The sequence below is a fragment of the Sorex fumeus genome, unplaced genomic scaffold (assembly GCF_029834395.1).
Source record: "Sorex fumeus unplaced genomic scaffold, SorFum_2.1 ptg000063l, whole genome shotgun sequence".
Lineage (NCBI taxonomy): Eukaryota > Metazoa > Chordata > Mammalia > Eulipotyphla > Soricidae > Sorex > Sorex fumeus.
The window spans coordinates 61,120,444-61,139,125 of record NW_026606120.1 but is presented as its reverse complement, the minus strand read 5'-3'; the positions used below and the strand labels follow the sequence as shown (position 1 = coordinate 61,139,125).

At 45.5% G+C, this 18,682-nt stretch overlaps 1 protein-coding gene and 2 non-coding genes across 3 annotated transcripts in view; all 3 read right to left on the bottom strand.

The window, feature by feature from the left end:
- The window catches only part of TEX14 (testis expressed 14, intercellular bridge forming factor), a 108,667-nt gene that overhangs the window by 77,068 nt on the left and 12,917 nt on the right, over positions 1-18,682 (bottom strand). Inside the window, exons 2-5 of the mRNA XM_056127599.1 lie at positions 6,636-6,750; positions 3,252-3,417; positions 2,439-2,575; positions 1,143-1,224 (exon numbers count right to left, since the gene is read on the bottom strand). Of these exons, the coding sequence (XP_055983574.1) occupies positions 1,143-1,224; positions 2,439-2,575; positions 3,252-3,417; positions 6,636-6,750 (500 nt within the window). The remainder of the gene's footprint in view (positions 1-1,142; positions 1,225-2,438; positions 2,576-3,251; positions 3,418-6,635; positions 6,751-18,682) is intronic.
- On the bottom strand, positions 7,559-7,768 carry LOC130036414 (small nucleolar RNA U3). Its single transcript, XR_008794433.1, has one exon. It is a non-coding gene; the product is annotated as a small nucleolar RNA U3 (small nucleolar RNA).
- LOC130036411 (small nucleolar RNA U3) lies at positions 10,069-10,282 on the bottom strand. The gene has a single exon (XR_008794430.1). It is a non-coding gene; the product is annotated as a small nucleolar RNA U3 (small nucleolar RNA).

Genomic DNA, 18,682 nt, shown 5'->3' with positions numbered 1-18,682 from the left:
AGCAGGGGCTGTTGTTTTGTTTTGTATGTGGCTGTCTCAGGTTCAATTCCTGGCATCCCAAATGGTCCCCTGAACCCGCCAAAAGTGATTCCTGAGCAGAGCCAGGAGTAAACCTTGAGCACCGCCAGGGATGGCCCAAAACCAAACAAAAAAGGGGGGGGGGGCAGAGAAACAGTATAGCAGGCAGGGTCTTTGCCTTGCACGCAGCTGAGTTTGATCCCCGGCACCCCATATGGTCCCCTGAGCTTTACAGGAGTGATCCCTGAGTGCAGAGTCAGGAGAAAGCTCTGAGCACATCAGATGTGGCCCAAAACAAAATCTAAAACAAACAAAAGTGAGGAAGCTGAAGCTCTTGGAAAGAGGTCAGATGCCTGACTGAAGCATCAGTATGGCTTTAGGGGCTTCATGTGGCCCCCACAAAACTCAGGCCAATATAGAGCCAGAACCAACTACCTTCTCCCCAACTCCCAATCAGGCTGCCTCTGCATAACTGCTCGGAGCTGGGGGGCGTGGAGTGGTCAGTCCCTATCAGTATTTCCCCACTCTCTCCATTAGGCAGAACCAGGGACTCCAAAGATGCTATTTTCCTCAAAACATCTCTCAGTTGAATAGCTCACTCCTTAAAGACATTCCAATCATCCTGATAAACCTGGGCAGGCAAGACCAACCACAAAGGAGGCACCCAGGGTCAGTGCAGCTCTCCACCTCTTCTCATGGAGAGCAAGCCTGGATCTTCAGGGCACCCGACAGGGTCATTTTCTAAAAGCTCCAAATCTAGCTCTAAGCTCTTCGAGGGAGTCTTCCAGGGTTTTTAATCATCTTCCAGTTAAGAATAGGAAGACTGGGGCCGGAGCAATAGCACAACAGTTAGAGCGTTTGCCTTGCATGTGGCGGACCCAAGTTCGATTCCCAGCATCCCATATGCTACCCCGAGTACCGCCAGGAGTAATTCCTGAGTGCAAAGCCAGGAGTAACCCGTGTGCATCGCTGAGTGTGACCAAAAAAAAAAAAAAAAAAGAATAGGAAGACTAAGAGGGACTCATCCTGCAAAGGAGAAAAGCCCTTCAGGAGGAGGTGGGGGCGGGCCATGGCTGGTGGGGTTTAGGCATGCAAATGCAGGCTGGTCTCGGGCAACCTCTTACCTTCCCAAAGCCAAAGCTGTAGATATTTTGTGTAGAAATGACACCAGCTTTAAGTGTTCGGATAGGAGAACTACTAGGGCTTCTAGAATATTTAAACAAAGAAAAAAAAGTAAAGATTAACTTCCATTCCAGAGGACCACACAGAAGCAAGTTTTCAGAATGTGTAGTTGGTTTTGTGTTTACTATTGGACTTCTCATTATGGAATGAGAGCACAGTTCTTAAAGCAGCTAATTCTGAGAACCCATGATTCCCTCCTCCCAGTAGCCACTGTCCTGGTACAGCCCCTCTCACATCATAAAGGGATGACCTGTTAACCCCACAGGATACTGTGGAAATGACAAGAGGCTAGAACCTAAGCTTCTTCCCAGTTTCCTTTTGAACCACTTTATTCCAGAAGGCCCCATGCTGTGAGGATACTCAGGTCGACTCTGAGAGGCCCAACACCAGCACCAGCACCAGCCAATGGGCATGTGCCGCCACCTCAGAGATGGAACCTCCAGGCCCAGGAACGTCTACACAGGCTACCACTGCAGCTCCATGAAAAACCTGAGCCAGAAGCGTCCAGTTCATCCACTCCCCAATTCCTGGCCCACATGAGACTGACTCTATCCTCAATCACCTCTAGAAACAAGACCTCTAGAAACAAGTCCACCATGTTAGGACTCAAAGATCTAGAAGGGCTTTCCCTCTCTGGGAAACTGAGAACTGATGATGAGCAGCGCTGAAGAAGGAGGGTACCAGCAGCCCTGACAAGGCCCTCTCCTTCCCCTCTGGGAGGCTTTTTGAGGGTCTGAGTTCTACTCAACAGACTGATACCGGTACAGACCACTGATGGCTCACACCTGGTTGTGGCTTAATTAACACCAACTGCAAAGGCTAGAGAGAGTACAGTGGGTAAGGGTCTTGCCTTGCAAGTGGCCCGACTGGGTTCAATACCCAGGCCCTGCATAAGGCTCCTCCAAGTACTACCACAATTGATCCCAGACTGCAAAGTCAGGAGTAGACCCTAAGCACCACCTGATGTGGTCCTAACATCAAAAATAAATAAATAAATAAAAGCCTGTCCACTTACTGATGGAACCTCCTATTTGAGCTGACCACTTGGAGCCAGCACTCATCACTGGAGCAGGGAGATGGCAGGAAGCTTCAGAGCCTCTCCTTCTACCTCACTGCTTTGTGTGGGCAGATGCTGGTGGGGGAGGAGGTTAGGGGGGATGGCAGCCCATGCTGCAGGTTTCCCAGGAGGAAAGCAGGATTGAAGCTAGATTTCCACGTCCACAGGGGGAAGTGCTCACCTCTGTATAAGGCCCCCAAAGCCTGGCAGGCTGCTGATGAGTCGCTGAGGAGAGTCAATCTTCTTCAAGAGGTCATAGGAGAAGCCCTGGAGGATGGCCTGCATGTGTAAGGTGCAGCGCTGCATGAACTCCACCATCTGCAACACAGACATGCACAGAACCAGCTGGCTAGTGAGTCCAGGTTTTCGGCAAGAACAGAGGTTTGGGGAGTGAAGGCAAATGGGAGAGGGTGGCAAGAACCACCCAGGGAACTCTACAAAAATGAGAAGCCCAATTTATTTTCTAAAGGAAGAGCAAGTTCTCAGGGAGAGGATTTGGCCAAATTATTTGTCCAAGATCCAACAGCCAATGAGCAGGAAAACCAAAGGGAAGGCATGGGGTTCTCTCCACCTGCCTGCCTTCTTTCTCTCCAAGTCCCCAGCACTTGTGCATGCCCTTTGGGTTTCACATTTCTTATTTAGGCTTCATTAGAATACTTCATGCCTGCTAGTGTTTGGCTTCAAATTACTATCCCCATCTGTAAACCGGGGACCATCGGGGGCTATCTGAGAGGGCAGCAGCAAGAAGAAAATGAGGAACTTAAGGAATTTAATTCAAAATACTTGATGCAGAGTAATTATTAGTTGAGGGTCTGACAAATTGCAATTGGTTTCCCTCCCTGCTGAATGTACTGCTAGTAAGATTCATTAGACTTGCCTACAGTTTCACCCCAGTTACCCTGACTGTGTGTCCAGTCAACAGTAAGGCTACTGATCCCCAGATGCCCAGCCCAGTGCTCTACCTTGAGGTGCTACAGAGCAGACCCACCCTTACCGGTGTGCTGCGCTCCTTCCCTGCCGCCAGGGCCCAGGTCTGTGGGTTCCGACCCTTCTCGTCATGCAGTCGAAGGTCACCCCCTGCATCCAGCAGTTTGCTGAGGATCCACTGATTCCCTGAAAATGCTGCTGCATGGACAGGGGTGCTCCCGTCAAAGCAGCGGCTAGAATAGGTAGGGAGATTTAATTAATGCCCATGGCAATACTAAAGTGCAGTCGTTCTATGATTGCCACTCAATGCCTCTTTTGCAAACCACAGCACCCAAAAGGAGAGAGAGAACAAAAGGGAATGCCCTGCCATGGGTGGGACGGGGGGGGGGGGGGGGTACCATGATCCGTGGTGGTGGTAAAGGGCATTGGTGGAGGGATGGGTACTTAATCATTGTATAATTGAAACCCAAGCACAAAAATTTGTAAGTCTACAACTGTACCTCATGGTGTTTAACTAATAATTTAAAAGGAAAAAAAAGTCAGATACACACCGAGACACACACACACACACACACACACACACACACACACACACACACACGTGCAGTAGTTCTGAAGTGGGAGATTTGATGGGGAGCAGAGACCTCTTTCCACAAAGGCAGGCTTTGGTGACATGGATTATAATAATGGCATTTGTGTGGCTTCTGGTCAGTGCCAACAGCAGCTTTTTACACAATTCCCTTTCTCCATTCTGATCTCTACCTTCCCAGGGAGGAAGAAACTAAAATGCACAGTGGAGATTCACACCAAGGTATGGGGATCTTGTTCCAAATTTAGTATCTTCCTGTCCCATCAACGAACAGCCCTGAACAATTTCTTCAAGTCTGGTCGCACCCTGGGGTCAGGCTGCTTAAATCCAGCTAAACAAGGGATTATCTAGCTTCTGTGAGATTGTCTCTTATCTCCCAAATACTAAATACTAAAATAAGAAGCCACAAAACCTTGGAATTAGCAATCTGGTCAAAGATCTACTATATACAAGAAAAATAACAACCAGGGGCCAAAGAGATAGTACAGTGGTTAAGGGTTCAATTTCAAGCACCCCATATGGTCCCCTAAGCCTATCAGGAGTGATCCCTGAGCACGGAGCCAGAAATATGACCTGAGCTAACTGGGTGTGAGCCAAAAAATAAGGGGGGAGGGAGGAAGGAGGGTAGAGAGAAAGAGAGAGAGAGCGCGTGCAGACTGTTTCTGTGCAATGCTGGTTCATTACACTTGTTGCCATTTCATCCATTTCATATCAAAATCTAAACCAATTTTTTTTTAAGTGCTCAAGGCTTACTTCTGTCTCTGCACTCAGAAATCATTCCTGGCAGTGCTCAGAGGATCATGAGTGGTACTAGGGAATCAAACTAGGACTTGCCTTAAACTCTGTACCATCTTGCCAGTCCCTGAACTAATTATTAAATATGATTTTTTTCTGAGTACCAGAATTGAATCTATGGTCCCAGTTCTAAACTTAGATTCACTTAAACCACAACTAGAAGAGCTAGTGGAAAGTCTTCCTAAGACTTGTTACGCATATATGTGGATATTGGGGCTGGAGAGATAGTACAGCAGGAAGATACTTGCTTTGCATATGGTTGACCCCAGCATCTCTGAGCACCAACAGGTGTAATTCCTGAATGCAGAGCCAGGAGTAATCCCCTGACGGTCACTGGATGGGACTACCCCTCCAAAAAATGCATAATGTATAGATATAAATTAGATATAGGAAGAGCCTGGCAAACTGCCCGTGGCGTACTCGATATGCCAAAAACAGTAACAATGATGGTCCTCATTCCCGACACTGAAAGAGCCCCCAGTATGTCATCGGACTACACTAGCACATGACAGGGACAAATGGAGACGTTACTGGCGCCCGCTCAAGCAAATCAATGAACGGGGTGATAGTGATAGTGAAATCAGATTTAGATTATAGATAGAGCAAACCCAGGTTATTTTCTGCCCCTTGGCCAGTTCAGTAATTGGTGAAGAAATCAGTTGTAATGAAGCTCAGTGGTTAAGTGCTTACCTTGCATGTGTGAGGCCCTGGATTTGAACCCTGACACAAAATTTTTTTTCAATATGTACTTTAAATTATATAGGTATGTGTGTACGTATATGTGTTGTGATGAACTTGTCTATTAAACTGTGCAATATATACATTATAATCCAGAGATGCAAATCATTAATTAATGACTGATTAATTAAATGTTTTCACTTAAACATTTCATGGCACCTGGTAAAACTGCTTACAAAAGAAAGAAACTGGGGGCTTTCAGGCCATACCCAGCTGTGCTTAGGGCTTACTCCTGGCTCTGTACTCACGAAGGGGTTTGGAGGACCATATGTGCTGATGGGGATTGAGCCTGGGTCAGGAATGTGTGATGCAGGCACCTTATCCACTGTACCATCTTTCTGGCCCCTAGAAATGTCTCTATTAGAAGCTAAAATTATCTCGATATACACATATCATGTGTATAAAATTATCTCGATATACACATATCGCTGGAACGATAGCACAGCGGGTAGGGCGTTCGCCTTACAAGCGGCCAACATGGCCGACCCGAGTTCGATTCCTCCACCCCTCTCGGAGAGCCCGGCAAGCTACCGAGAGTATTCGATATGCCAGACACAGTAACAACAAAGTCTCCAATGGAGACGTTACTGGGCCCGCTCGAGCAAATCGACGATCAACGGGAGGGCCTTTACTTTACTTTACTTTTACACATATCATTGGGCTGTAGTGATAGCACAGCGGTAGGGCATTTGCCTTGCACGCAGCCAACATGGCCAACCCGAGTTTCATTCCTCTGCCCCTCTCGGAGAGCCGGGCAAGCTACCGAGAGTATCTCGCCCGCACGGCAGAGCCTGGCAAGCTACCCATGATGTATTCGATATGCCAAACACAGTAACAACAAAAGTTTCCAATGGAGACGTTACTGGGCCCGCTCGAGCAAATCGATGAACAACGGGAGGACAGTGGACAGTGACACATATTATCACATTTCATTGACATAATGAATGGGAGAGGGTTACAGGGAGAGGGTTACAAGGGAGAGTAGAGGGTAAAGGGGCGGATTATAGGGGGGAGGGTTATAGGGGAAGGTAAAGGGGGAGGATTACAGAGGAGGGCCTGGAGCAATAACACAGCAGGTAGGGTCGATTCTATCTGGCCTGCAGGGCAGAGCCTGGCAAGCTCCTCGTGGCATTCGATATGCTAAAAACAGTAACAAGTCTCACAATGGAGAAATTACTTAGTGCCGCTCAAGCAAATCGATGAACAAGGGGACGAAAGTGCTACAGTACTATGGTTCCTTTCATCCAATACTCTGTCAAATATATGTCTAAGTGTTCCACACTATCTTAGAATACTTGTTTTGTAAATATAGATTTTTATTATACTTACTGATTTGGATCTGAATCATAATCCACCAGAACATCAACCAATTTTGTAAGGCCTAATAATGCTGCAACAAAAAGTGGTGTCTGGCCCAGTGAATTAATTGCATCAACATAAATTCCTGCAAGACAAAAATCACTATGAATGCAAATATTTTTAAAAATTGTGAAATAAAACAAGGGAAATTCATTTGAGAGGGGGGAAAAAACTATACAGCACTTTTCTGTATTACCACTGCAAACAATCTTTTAGAAAGGAAATCAAAAGCTTGGATTAGGAACTAAAAGTCTTGATTAGGAAATTAAACGTCTTGATTTAATACAAAAGGTCACAGACTTATTGGTCAGGGGACCAGTGTTTTATTAAAAACTCAATTTTTCCAGAATTAAGGTACTAGCCTTGCACGTACCCTATCTGAGTGCTGCCAGGAAACTGTATGCACCATCATTAAATGTGGCCCCAAAACCAAAATCGCCTCCCCCAAAAATTTGTTTGAAGAATAGTGGCTAAAGTGTCTGTCCCAGTCTCCCTTCTAATGACTGCACAGTCCGACATGGTCCCAAGAGGTCGCTCCCACAGAATACCTCTTCCCACTCAGATAGACTTCAGCCCCCATATCTGAAGGTGTGGTGGAAATAAAAATACTACCAAGGGCAATTCAGAAACTGAAAATACTATATTTAGACATCTAGAGAAAAGAAACTCTAGAAGTGCCATAGAGAAGAATTGTACATAAACCCCAAAAACAGATTTACCGCCAACTTTAAAGCCATGTACCTTGGTAGCACCCCACCATAAACTTACAGGGTAGAATGTTACACTGAAAGTAGCACCCCTGAAAGCTACCAAAGAAAAACCAACGCCCAAATATATTAACTGCCCAAGTAGCATACATAAAAATAAAGCGGAGAACCAGTTAAGAAACCAGAACCACTCAGCCTGCATCCTCCCCCTCTCACTCTTCCAAAGGAAGAGAAGATCATCAATGGCAAAAGGCAGTTGCAGAAGCAACACCTAGAGCCGGCTTCACGCTCAGGGGAGGATGCTCTGACTCCTCCTCGAGGTTTCGGGTACTCTACACGATCAGAGAAACTTCTCTAGTAACATACTATAGAAATGATCCCTGAAAGTATAGTCTTATTTTGGTCAGCCAGGAGCTGCTGGGTCTACAGAAGCCACTCTCATTTTAGTTGTGGTGATATTCCCCTCTGGCCACCCCCCACAACTGAAGTTATTCTCCTTCAAAAATATCATTTAAAAATGCATCTTCAAGTTTTATTTTTGTGTAGTTTTAAAATAAAATTTGAAATCTCCTGGGAATTTTTTTAAATAGCACTTCAGTCTTAATTATCCTATCGCGAACCGACAGCCAATCAGAATATCTGGTTCAGTCCCTGAAGGCACTTCCAGACAGTTTTAAGACAAAGGGTGTGCCCTGTCAGCAATCAGTTTTCTAATTTTTTTTTTCCCTTTGGCCACATCTGGTGGTACCCCAGGCTTACTGCCTCTGGGCTCAGGGATCATCAGCTGAGTGCCTTTCTTTTCACTACAGTCTTATACTCTTATTTTTTTTTTTGGGGGGGGGGGGAGTCACATTCCTGACCCTGCATGCCAGGAACTCCCTGGCAGTGCTTGGGGGACCATATGGGATGCCTGGGATCAAACCCAAGTTGGCTGCGTGCAAGAAACACCCTATACCGGCTGTACTACTGCTCTGGCACCAATAGTCTTACACTAATTTTGGCCATTTGCTCTCCTACCCCTTCCTTTTTGACTGCTTGAGAATAAGAATGCTTTTGTGTTTTGAGGCCACACCCAGCTGATGCTCAAGGGTTATACCTGGATCTGTATTCAATTATTTTTTTTTTAATTTTTATTAGTAAAACACCATGAGGTACAGTTGTAGACTTACAGACTTTCGTGCTTGGGTTTCAGTTATACAATGATCGAGTACCCATCCCTCCAAGAGTGCCCATTCCCCACCTCCAATGCTCTCACTATCTCTCCCATCCCGCCCCCTCAGGGAACCTATATATGAGGTGCCAGGATAAAACCCAGGTCAACCCAGTGGAAGCACAAACTAGAACAATGGAATAAATGGTTGTTATGCTTAGCACTAAGACAATACACGATCGATCACGACCATCCTGTTGTTGTCCGTCGATTGCCTCGAGGAGGCCCCAGTAACGTCTCCTTCGTCCTACCCCTGAGATTTTTTAAAAAGTGCCCTATTCAAGGCTCTTTCGGGGTTAGGAGAATGAGAGCCATCATTGTTACTGGTACTTGGCATGTTGGGTACACCACGGGAAGTTTGCCAGACTCTGACGTGTGGGCAGGTTACATTCGGTAGCCTGCCAGTTTGTCCAAATTTCACCATATGTCTACTCCAAAATTCTTTTCAAAGGGCAAGAAGATGAAAAGGCCTGGGCACAGTCTCAGGCCGACCGTCCTTTACCGCAAAGAGCAATTCATGCTGCACCCTAAGCCCAGGGCTTCCCGGAGAAATCAGGTGGAAAGGGTCATCTCCCACACTGTAACAGGCAGAGCAAGAGGATGCCAGGTGCAGTCTGACGGCTGTGAAATACACTCCCAGGCACTTCCGGGGGGAAAGAAAGCAGATTTTCTTCTTGAGGCTACTGCCTCTACCTACCTTCCCACTTCACATAAATCACCTGGGATGATCCCCTGCTGTATGGGCAACACCTTCCAGCCGGGTCCCAGAAGCCTTCACTTCCACCCACTCTCCTTGTCCGCCCCCCCAAGCTAACATTCAAAATAGATTTGGGTACAGAGATTAAGGCCTTATCTTGCCTGGGGCACTGGCGGGAGAAACCCCTAAGCACTGAGCCAGTAGCACCACTGGCTGTGGCCCACTCCACTCTCCCTAGTCATCATAATAATTGTAACAATACAGTAAAACAGATGGAAATCGTTACAATCTGGAGGCAGAGAGATTGCACAGTGGGTAGGGGGTTTGCCTTGCATGTGGATCACCTGGGTTTGATCCCTGGCTCCCATGCAGTTGACCCAGTTTCAATCCCTGGCACGCTATATAGCCTAGCCTAGAGCGATCCCTGAGTGCGGAGCCAGCCAGGAGTAACCTTTGAGTACCTCCCAGTAGGGTCTCAAATTTGGATTTGAAAAAAAAAAAAGACAATACAACCAAAAGGATACGTAAGACCCCAAGCAAGACAAATGCTACATAAAGATGATGCATACAAAATTTCTGCATAACAACAGCTTTAACTTGGTCCCCAACATTAGGGTTTATCAACAAACATTTATTGTGAAACCTCACTAAGACAAAACTATACTAGAAGGTCAAAAACAGCATAACGCCATAGTCCGCCCCACTGAAAATGCACACCCTAAAAGAGCCACTGAAACTGGGCCAAGTCAAGATCTCATAGATAAAACCACAAGTATACTATATTACGAAACCACTCAGAATGCATCCTCCCCCTCTCGCTCTTCCAAAGGAAGAGAAGAACGATCATCAATGGCAAAAGGCAGTTGCAGAAGCAACACCTAGAGCCGGCTTCACGCTCAGGAGAGGATGCTCTGACTCCTCCTCGTGGTTTCGGGTGCTCTACACGATCAGAGAAACTTCTCTAGTAACATACTATAGAAATGATCCCTGAAAGTATAGCCTTAAAAGTCCAGCTCGCGGCGTTCCTTGAGTGTACAAAATGCATACACATCTTGCTAATGGTGAACTTTACGAGGACACTCTTTAAAAAAAGATGTGACTTAAAATATTTTCTTAACGAATTATTCCTTTTGCCAGAACCCTACAAAGACACCTTATTAAATACCCTAGTTAATTTCAAAGAAATTTCGATCTATCGCTCATTAACATACTATGGCGGAATAGCCAATCATTTACGTGCAGCTGTGACGACTACAAAGCGCGCCGCCGCGCCCGGACACGCCTGCGTCTAAGCCGCTAGGAGCAGCTACAAGGAAAAGTTGGAAACGGATTTTGAAAAACCACGACCCCAAGTCGCAAACTATGGGGCCGGCGAGATAATACATCAGGTGGGACGCCTGCTTGCCTTGCACGCCGCCAATTCGGGTTCTACTCTTAGCACTTCAAATGGCTGAGACTAGAATCAAACGAACTTGCTCTTCAAGCCTGTGTATATTCACACAGTATGAAATCTTGTTTGCTTGTGTTTCTTTTGCTTGCTTATTTTCTCTCTGGAGACGCCTCTGTTCTCTCTTGAACTGATACCTTGAACTCTTTCCTCCCCTCACATTTTTCTAAATAAGTTTTAAATTAAGCTGGGGCTGGAGTAATAGCACAACGGGTAGGGCATTTGCCTTGCACGCAGCAGACCTGGGTTCGATTCCCAGCATCCCATATGGTCCCCCGAGCACCGTCAGGAGTAATTCCTGAGTAATTCCTGAGTGCATGAGCCAGGGGTAACCCCTGTGCATCACTGGGTGTGATCCAAAAAGCAAAAAAAAAAAAAAAAAGCTGCAAAAAAATTTTTTGCAGAAAATAGGGAGAAGGCTATGGACATCCCCTGAGAAACTCCAGCAGAAACACAAGGCCAGGAAAGGAATTTCAAAGACCATCCACCACTCCCAACCCTACCACCCTGGGCAACCTCCCTAGCAACTGATTTTGATCTAGGTAGAAGCCCCACTGTGGGGGCAGGTTGGAAAAACCCTATAAAAGCCCATGTGCTGCCTGTGCCCACATGGTTGACCATGTCTGTCTCCCTCATCTCCCCTCCTGAGATGTGTGCTTTCATGTTTTTATATCTAATGTTGGATTGTGTGTAGGGGCTCCTCCGCCTCTGGGGAAGCTCGCATTCTCTGGCATGAGTTACTCTCTCCCGCTTTTTCTTCCTCCTTTTCAAAAACCTATAAGTAAAATCTGTTTTACTTCACTGCTTGTCTATTCCTGAAATTTCTTTTCTGCGAGTTAAGACAGGAACCCAGTAACCCTGGGTCTCAGGGTGGCAGAGGAAGACTGGAAGAAAGTGACCATCTCTTTCCTCCCCGCCTCAGATAAGTCCCCCATGGGTGCCCTCCGACATCACTGGTTGTACTTAGGGGACCATAAAGGATGCCCAGGATCCAGCCGCGTGCAAGGCAAGTGCCCCAAATGCTGTATTGCTCCACAAAGCAATCCCTGGGATTTAATAATAAAACTTTTTAACCTAACCTCCAAAGTCTTGCCTTACTGGGGTCATTTCTCACCACTGTTTCCATCAGAAACCAGCTCAAAAAAAAGAAAGAATTTAGCCAAGAATTTATTGAGGCAAAATATCCAGCACAGAGGGTTCACAAGGTAGGACCACTCGGAACCCTGACTGGAACTCAAAGCAAAACTCTAGCTGTTTCACCTTATTTAAAATTTTAGAAGTCCTGCAGCGACATCTCATACTCTACTCCACTGATGTACCTGGAATAGCACACACTGGATAGATGTAAGGTAGAATGCACCCAATCTCAATTAAAAAAATATTATTAGTATACTGCATGGGCGAAACTGATGCCATGACAGGCAGGAGAAATGAGAAAAATCGGGTAGGCCTCAGTTTCAGTTCCTGGAACTGAAAGAGATTCAGTTTCCCTGCAATAAAACAATGTGTAACAATGCCCCAGAAGTTGCTTTTTGTTAACCCCAAAAGAACGAGAAGTCTATGCAATAATAAAATTTGTACTGATACTGGAAATTGTTGCCTAATGACTGTTACCCTCGACACTTGCCGAAACACCTTTGTTTGGTAACTAGGTTTTTTCTGAAACAATAAGGCATGTACTGCTTATGTTATCAAATCCTATATCAACTGCTTGCTGCCTGAAGTCAGGGTCACTATCAAGAGACCACTCTGTGGGTGAGATAGTTGACCCCAGTATACTGGAATAAAGCTTCTACTGCTTTTGCTTTATCAAGTTAGTGGGGTTTTTTTTTTTTTCTTTTTGGGTCACACCTGGCGATGCACAGGGGCTTCTCCTGGCTCATGCACTCAGGAATCACTCCTGGCATTGCTCAGGGGACCATATGGGATGCTGGGAATCGAACCCGGGTCGGCCATGTGCAAGGCAAACGCCCTACCCACTGTGCTATCACTCTAGCCCTTAGTGTTTCTAACTCGATAAATCTCTGCTGCTTGGGAACCCAGAATCCTGGGGCTTAACACACACAAGGCTCAAGCTGTAACAACAAGTTAGTAATCTCTGACACAAGGGCTCAGTGGCTGAGACACAACAATCTCTACACACTTTCTTCTAAGGAAACTTTTTTTGATCATTTTTAGAGAATTATTTATAAGAAGCAATACTATGAATTCACGAAGTGTGTGGGTGCTGCACTACTTGTGTTTTCAGTGGGTGGCCAAGAGTTGCCTCCCAGCCTCCCACCCTCCCCAGGCCTTCCCAGAAGAGAGAGATGAGGATGAGACAAGGGCCCACAGCCTGATGGTGAAAATACCCCATTTAACATAGTAGAGCTGTTAGCATACTTATGGAACATCTGCGGGTGTGGGGGTGGGGGGCGGTTTACAGAGATAAAACATTTGAGAGAGGCAATTCTCTTGGGGAGATTATTAATTCAAGGAGATTCTATCTCCTAGCGACATCTACATTGCTTTTGTTTTTCATTCTAGTTGTATATGTTAAACAATTAAGTTTACTTATCAACACTTGCAGTTGTTTGAATAAACACAGTAAGAGACAAAGATCCTAAAACTTAGTTCTCTGGGCTCTGAGCTCAAGCAAGCAAGGCTTTTACCGTAAATCCTAGACTAAATCTCCCCAGGCCAGTTCAGCTTGTCCTTCCCCATGGGGTCCTGTCTCTTAAATTATAATAACTTGCATCAAAGCCATGCATTTATGCTTTCTAGACTGTCCCATTTCAATGTCAGAGTAGCTTTGCCACCCGGTCAGATCCCTCCCAGTCCCATGCAGGACCTTCCTTTTGGGGTGTTAGGAACTACAGCAACTAAAGCCTGAGTCAAGTAATTATGACCAATGCCCAGGAGTCGATATATTTCAGAGTCAACCAACTCCCAAATATTAGGAGCACAGCATTAACAGTCTTTTTGTGTTTACCAAAGAACACTGCTCTATAGTAAAAAATAAAAAGGCTATAGGGGAAATAGAAAAAGCAGGTACAAATACACAGCACTTCACACACAAAGCACTACAAATACAAAGTCCAGAATTACCAGAAAATTTGGCTTATAAGTAATCAAGACTGATTTGGGGAACTGAGACAATGAGAGAAAAACACAAGGGTTAAAGATAAACTTTAAAGACAAGGGAAAGTTAAAGATAAAACACCTTCAAACACTCTCCTCCCTTTGTTCATCATTTGCTCGAGTGTGCCCAGTAATGTCTCCATTTTGAGACTTGTTGTTACTGTGTTTTGCATATATGTTTGGCATATATTGAGTATGTCAAGCCGGTAACTTGCTGGGCTCTCTGAGAGGGACGGAGGAATCGAACCTGGCTTAGCTGGCCCGCTGCTGCGCGCTAGGCAAACACCCTATCGCTGTGCTATTGTTCCAGCTCCAGCTTTAATTTAGTTAAAAATAAACTTTAACTAAATTACGGACACTAGCAAGAGCACAGTAAACTTCTCTAGGAGGAGGAAAAGGGGCAATTCACTGACGAAGCCTAAAACACTTAGGGTTAATATCCAACAAAATACAAAATAAATTATTTTGGGCCTGCTCATGGGGCAGGCTTGGGTGTTGGTTGGAAAAATTTGAAAGTCTATATATGCATTCATCAATCAAGCCAGCTTTACTCACAGAAAGATGAGATAACTTTTCTAAGGCATGTAAATAGCAGAGCTGGTAAGTCATCTTAACCATTAGCCTACTTCTCTCAAGCATCAAGTGCTAGACACCAGAGGTGTATAAGAGAGTAATGCTCAAACAGTCACAAAGAGCTTAGTTCTAGTGAGGAAGAGGGACATCAAATATGTAATAGTAAGCTGGATAATGAAGCATGCTGAGTATTTTAAGTGTTTAAAACATAGACACAGCACATTTGGCCACACCTCCTCCTGAGATATACATATATATATATTTTTTTTGACTTTTTGCGTCATACCCGGCGATGCTCAGGAGTTCCTCCTGGCTCTGTGCTCAGGAATTACTCCTGGCAGTGCCTGGGGGACCATATGGGATGCTGGAAATCGAACTCGGGTCAGCTGCATGCAAGGCAAACGCCTTACCCACAGTGCTATCGCTTCAGCCCCTATACTTTCTTTAGGGCACATTTCCCCATTTTGGAGAAATGACTCTAACACTCCAACTTCTGGGATGTGTACTCTGCTTTTTCTGCTCTGGAAAAGTGTTCTTTCTCCCTCTCTCTCTTCCTCTTCCCCCCCTTTCTCCAATCTTTTTCTCCTTCCCCCCCTCCCTCCATTTCCCAAATATAGCTGTTTGCCTTAATCGAACAAAGAACAGGGCCATAGTACAATAGTAGGGTGCTTGCCTTGCACCTGGCCAACCTGGATTCAATCCCTAGCACCCCATGTGGCTCCCTGAGCCCCTCCAGGAGTGATCCCTAAGCACTGATGGGTGTGGCCCCAAAACAAACCAAATAAAACAGAGAGATAAGGTGACTCCTTCAGATTATGGTGATTAGAAAGGCTTCTCTTAGCTCCCTACTAGAGTGTGCTGTCACTCCACTAGAATTGAGTGTGTACTCAGTTACTGAGTGTGTATTCAGTTCCTCTTCTGATAACTGATTTAGAAACAATGCTACTCACTAGAGGTTAGGCCTGTACTTTGATTCTTCCATGTATACTAGTTTTTAGTAAAAGAAAAAGGGGCGGTAGATAGGAAGGGACTGACTTCTTACTGGGTGCTAGATAGATAAAGGAGACGGACAGGACGGGCAGTTTATGGGATCTTTAGACCAGAATACTGATGAGTGGAGGGGAATGCTGCCCCAGCTGGGGTTCTGCAACTGCTCTATCTCTATCCCCACTCCCGGAAGAATATTCTGTGAGAAAGCCCTTTACAAAATTTGTCTGGGGTCCTGGAGCAATACTACAACACTCAAGATGTTTGCCTTGCACCAGGCCGAAGCAGATTTGATCCCTGGCACCCCACATGGTCCCGCTGAGCCTGCCATGAGATCCCTGAGCTCAGAACCAAGAGTAAGTCCTAAGCACCACTGGGTGTGGCACACCAAAACAAAAATGAAGATTTGTCTCTCAGATGTGTAAAAGTCTAGTCTGGATAGATTAAGGTGGTTAGGCATTTGACCAAAGAATATTGTTTCTCACCTTCAGGATGATTACTGGTCAAAGCAATAAATATTCTATACGGAGGACAGTCAAGACTGTCAGACAGTTGAGGTTCTCAGTATATGAGTTTGTTAGCCACCCCTGATCCCGTGCTTTTTCTATTTCGCTTTTTTTTTTCCTTTTGCTGTTTGGGTCACACCAGGTTATGCACAGGGGTTACTCCTGGTTCTGAACTCAGGAATTACCGCTGGTGCTCCTCAGGGGACCATATGGGATGCTGTGCATCGAACCTTGCACGGGTTGGCTGCGTGCAAGGCAAATGCCCTACCTGCCATGCTATTGCTCCAGCCGCTCGCTCTTTTCTTATCTTTGTAGCTTCCCTGCTTCAGGTCTGATCACCCTGCTAGCTTCTCTTTAGAAGTTAATAGCACAAAAACCCAAAAAGGGAAGGAGGTGGTGTGCTCCACCTCCTTGATCTTGAACATAGCTAATATAGTGTGAGGGAGAAGGTGAGGCTAGTGGAGCCTGGATTGCTTTTACAATAGTTTTTAAAGGCTGGTACTGAACCCAACTGCACGGAACTTGCCCTTTCACCACCGAGAAACACTCCTGGACCTGGAGTCTAAATTTTTTTTTTCAGGGGGAATGGGGCACTCCAAGTACTCAGGGACTATTTCTGATTTCTAACCTTGGGCCTGAGTGATAATACGGTGGGTAGGGGCACTTATCTTGCAGCAGCTGTGCTTGGTCCCTGGAATCCCCTATGATCCCCAGTGCATTGCCAGGAATAACCCTGTGGATCACTGAGTGTGGCCCAAATAAGAAAAAGAAAAATCCCAATCTCTCAATGTATTCCCTACACTTGACTCCAACTTCCCTTATCCTAATGCCTTTCTTTCACTTGCCCTGGCATCCTAACTGGCAAGTGACCAGAGTGACAGTACTAATCCCTTGCATGTTACCAACCCAGGTTCAATTTCCTCAACCCCATGTGGTGCCTTAAAGATCGCCCAAAAGCATGACATAAAAAGCCAAAATAAAAAAAAATTTGAGAGAAAACCATGCTTTGGCACAGACCCAGTGTAGGATAACATTGGTATGTCCTGTTTCCTTTGCCACAGGGAGCGCAGGTTTATCACAGTGCTCCTGAGGCACTTCAATTCCACCGTGTTTACTTGTAAACTCCCTCTCTATGCTTTCTTCCCCAACCTGTCTATCACTTTTTCTCCCTAATCAGACTCTTTTTTATAAGGTCAGATTCCTCAGAAATCTAGGATTTTATATGTATGAGAGAAATATTGCCTTTCTCCTCTCCTTCTGTCTTTTGTGTAGTTTACTTTAAAGCAATATCCTTTTTGTATAGACATAGGAAGACAGTTAATACTATAGCTTTTGTAACTTGGGAGTTAAGACTCCGAATAATATTCCCTCCCGGGCATCTGCTTTCTTGACTTAAGCCTCAGTTGCCCTTAATTCCTAGCATTCTAAAAGCAGGGTCCCAACAAGGTACTGAATGGACCCAGGGCAAGCTGTGAGCTACCCTGGCATCGAAATGGGCCAGGCCAAAGCGCCACGATACTCAACCATAAATTGAGAGCATGGTCACGGACAAATGCTGTCATGATCCAAAAGTAATGATGAGATTAGGACCCTGCTAGGGTTAGGAAAGACAAATCTGGCCTGAGCACTGTAGTCTGAGATTGAGACCAGGAGACCAATTCTATAAGATTAATGTATCTGTGTCCATACAAAATGATTAATATTATGTGTGTAAACTCAAAAAAAGACAGCAGCAGCGGCGGTCTATCTCTCACGCCGCTTCCCCCACCCCGGGGAGGTCGATGGCAATGTGCAGGCAAAGGAAGGAAACGAGGGCCAGGCTGGTTGGTGTCAGTTGCAGTTTGTTCCATTCCCATCTCCATTCTCCTCTGATTCTCCTCCTGCTTCCTCCTCCCCCATGCTACTCCATTCTCCTCCTCGATCCCCCCCCTCATTCTCCTTCTGGCTCTGGAATCTGGATCCCCTTTCTCCTTCTCCTTCTGTTGTCTGGATTCTGATCCCACAGCTCACTCTTACAGTCTAGTTAAATCCCAGAGCACGAGGGGTTGGGGTGACAATTACACATAGGTGTGGTCACAATCAAGAGGGGTAAAGTTCTTTCCCTCGGGAAAGCCACTTCTAGGACAGGTACTCTCTCAGCAGGATGACCCACCATAGAACGGAATCCCCTGAGTGTTTCTCCTCTCCTTTTCCAACAAACATATAAGCATACACAATATAAATCATTTTGTATGGATAGAGTAAGAAATACGTCAAACTTACAGAATTGCTCTCCTAGGGCCATCTCAATCTCAGACTACAGTGCTCAGGCCAGATAGTCCTACCTATCCCTAGCAGGGTCCTAGTCTCATTGTTACTTTTGGATCATGACAGCATTTGTCTATGATCAAGCTCTTAACTTAGAGTTAAGAATCATGGCACTTTGGCCTGGCCCATTTCGATGCCAGGGTAGCTCCATTCAGTCCTTCGTCGGGAATCTGCTTTTGGGGTGCTAGGAACCAAGGGCAACTGAGGCTTAAGTTGAGAAAGCAGACGCCCAGGAGTGAATAATATTCAAAGCCAATTAAATCCTAAGTTACAAAACATAATATTAACGGTCTTCCTGTATCTATACAAAAAGGACATTGCTTTATTTTTTTTTAATTCGTGAAACACCATGAGGTACAGTTGTAGACTTACAAATTTTTTTTTTTTGTAGGAGTACTGCTATTTATTCAGCCACTGATTAGCTGATTGAATTGTGCATGAACTCCACGACTTACAAATTTTT